The sequence below is a fragment of the Micropterus dolomieu genome, linkage group LG09, assembly GCF_021292245.1.
Source record: "Micropterus dolomieu isolate WLL.071019.BEF.003 ecotype Adirondacks linkage group LG09, ASM2129224v1, whole genome shotgun sequence".
Taxonomy (NCBI): domain Eukaryota; kingdom Metazoa; phylum Chordata; class Actinopteri; order Centrarchiformes; family Centrarchidae; genus Micropterus; species Micropterus dolomieu.
Genome location: NC_060158.1, coordinates 18,491,161 through 18,493,348, shown reverse-complemented (window position 1 = coordinate 18,493,348; position 2,188 = coordinate 18,491,161). Strand labels below are relative to the sequence as shown.

Sequence of the window (2,188 nt, the reverse complement as noted above, 5' to 3'; positions counted from 1 at the left end):
AAGGTGTCTCAAACGTTATGATCTCGGGTTGCGGCGGAGTGTCAAAGGCCTCCTCAAAGAAGAGGTTTTGTTTGTGGTAGCGTGCCACCAGCAGGCCATCTGACCTGTATGAACACAGTTCATATAGACAAATAGGAAATTGTGTTTTGGTGCACTTGCTGGACTTCAGCTTAACTAACAAAGTCCTACACTTCACCTGAAAACCACGTTGGTGTTGAACTGCCAGCGTCCATCAGATGGACAGGAGGAGGAGGGGTCGGTCTGCAGGGGGCAGGGCTGCAGGTCAGCAACATTGGCCACCACGTAGAGGTTGTTACGACGGGCCATACAGCTCAACTGCTGGAGAACCTGTGAAACACAACCAAACACAAATGTGATTTATTTTCACACACTGGTGTTGCATGAATGAAGACTCTTGGCCTCCTAGTAGTGTCACCACATCAGAATGCCCATTCAATTACATCAAATCTAAAAGTATGATTGTGCACCTCAGTGTTGTTGTGTTTGTCCGGCTCCGTGCAGGGGTTCCAGCTCTCCTGCTGGGGGTCAGGAATGGTTTCTAGGTAGCCAAAGATGGATGAACGGGTGAAGTTGTAACCCTGAAGACCAACTTCTGGAAACACCAGGATCTGGGCACCCTGACCAAGAGAAGGTGAAAACCAGAGACAAACTTCATTACCCTGCTGTAGTCATGAACTCTGTGACATTAAATGTCAGAAAATCTGAATATTGTGAAAAGGTTTTTTGTTTCTTCTGTAATTTGAGTCAAAAAGTGAAACTTTCACACATTCTAGATTCATTACATACAAAGTGAAATATTTCAGGCCATTTGTTTAATCTTGATGATTATGGCTTACAGCTCCAGGAAATCAAAAATCCATATCTCCCATTAGAATATTAGAATCAAAAATTAAATGTCCACGTGAGAAAAGCCATTAATCTCTTAGTCTGGTTCAGTACACACAACCACAATCATGGAGAGGATTTCTGACTTGACAGTTGTCCAAAAGACACTCACTGACACCCTCCACAAGCAGGGTAAGCCACAGAAGGTCATTGTTGAAAGGGCTGGCTGTTCACAGAGTGCTGGATCAAAGCATAATCATAGAAAGTTGACAGGAAGGTTAAAGTGTGGTAGGAAAAGGTGCACAAGCAACAGTAATTTCCACAGCATTGAGAGTATTGCCAAGCAAACCCATTCACAAGGAGTGGACTGAGGCCAGAGTCAGTGCATCAAGAGCCACCAGACACAGATGGGTCCAGGAAATAAGCTCCAAGTGTCGCATTGCTAGTGCCAAGCCACTCCTGAACCAGAGACAACGTCAGAAGTGTCTCACCTGGGCTAAGGAGAAAAAGAACTGGACCGTTGCTCAGTGGTCCAAAGTCCTCTTTTCAGATTAAAGTAAATTCTGCATTTCATTTGGAAATCCAGGTCCCAGAGTCTTCAAGCTTTCAGAAGGTCTAGATTTCTGTATTATACATTCTTTATTCTACAATTTTACAATTTGAAATATCGATTTTTGATTTCTGTGAGCTGTAAGCCATAATCATCAAGATTAAAACAACAAAAGGCTTGAAATATTTCACTTTATATGTAATGAATCTAGAATGTATGAAAGTTTCACTTTTTGACTTAAATATATATTTTGTGATGCACTTGTACTTCCTTATGTGGCAGTACAGAGAAATACAACCACTCCTGTTAACTGAAATAACTTAGGCATACTGACTCCTTTGCAGAAACGCTTCCTGCATTCATAAATATCCTGCCATCACAAGTTTTTATTCAATATTATCCTGCTTTTTAGTTATTCACTTCACTTGACAGAATGAGCTACCTTATTTTAAGTTTATAAGTTTGAAGGATATGGACACTAGATCAACAGAACTGCTATTTATGAAGTGATCAATGAGCAACACGGTTTCTTTGATTAAACAAACATACATTTAAAACTATCCCCTGTTCTGACCATACCTGCTGGGCAGCTCGGGCAGCCTGCTCCTCATAGATATCCAGGTTTTTCTGCATATGTTGCAGGGCAGCAAGTCGGGACAGGGGGACACGAGGCTCCGGGTTCAGGATTAAGTTATGCTCGTAGACAGCAGCAACATACGTGGAGTCCACGCTGGGCCCTGTTCGAACAAGGGGCAACATTATAGAAAAACTGACAACAATGAACGAAAACAT

General features: G+C 42.2%; 1 protein-coding gene across 1 annotated transcript in view; it reads right to left on the bottom strand.

The window, feature by feature from the left end:
* The window catches only part of LOC123976815, a gene marked incomplete in the record, with an annotated part of 19,175 nt that extends 16,987 nt beyond the window's left edge, over nt 1-2,188 (bottom strand). Inside the window, 3 exon segments of the mRNA XM_046059162.1 lie at nt 197-348; nt 489-638; nt 1,976-2,188. Of these exon segments, the coding sequence (XP_045915118.1) occupies nt 197-348; nt 489-638; nt 1,976-2,188 (515 nt within the window).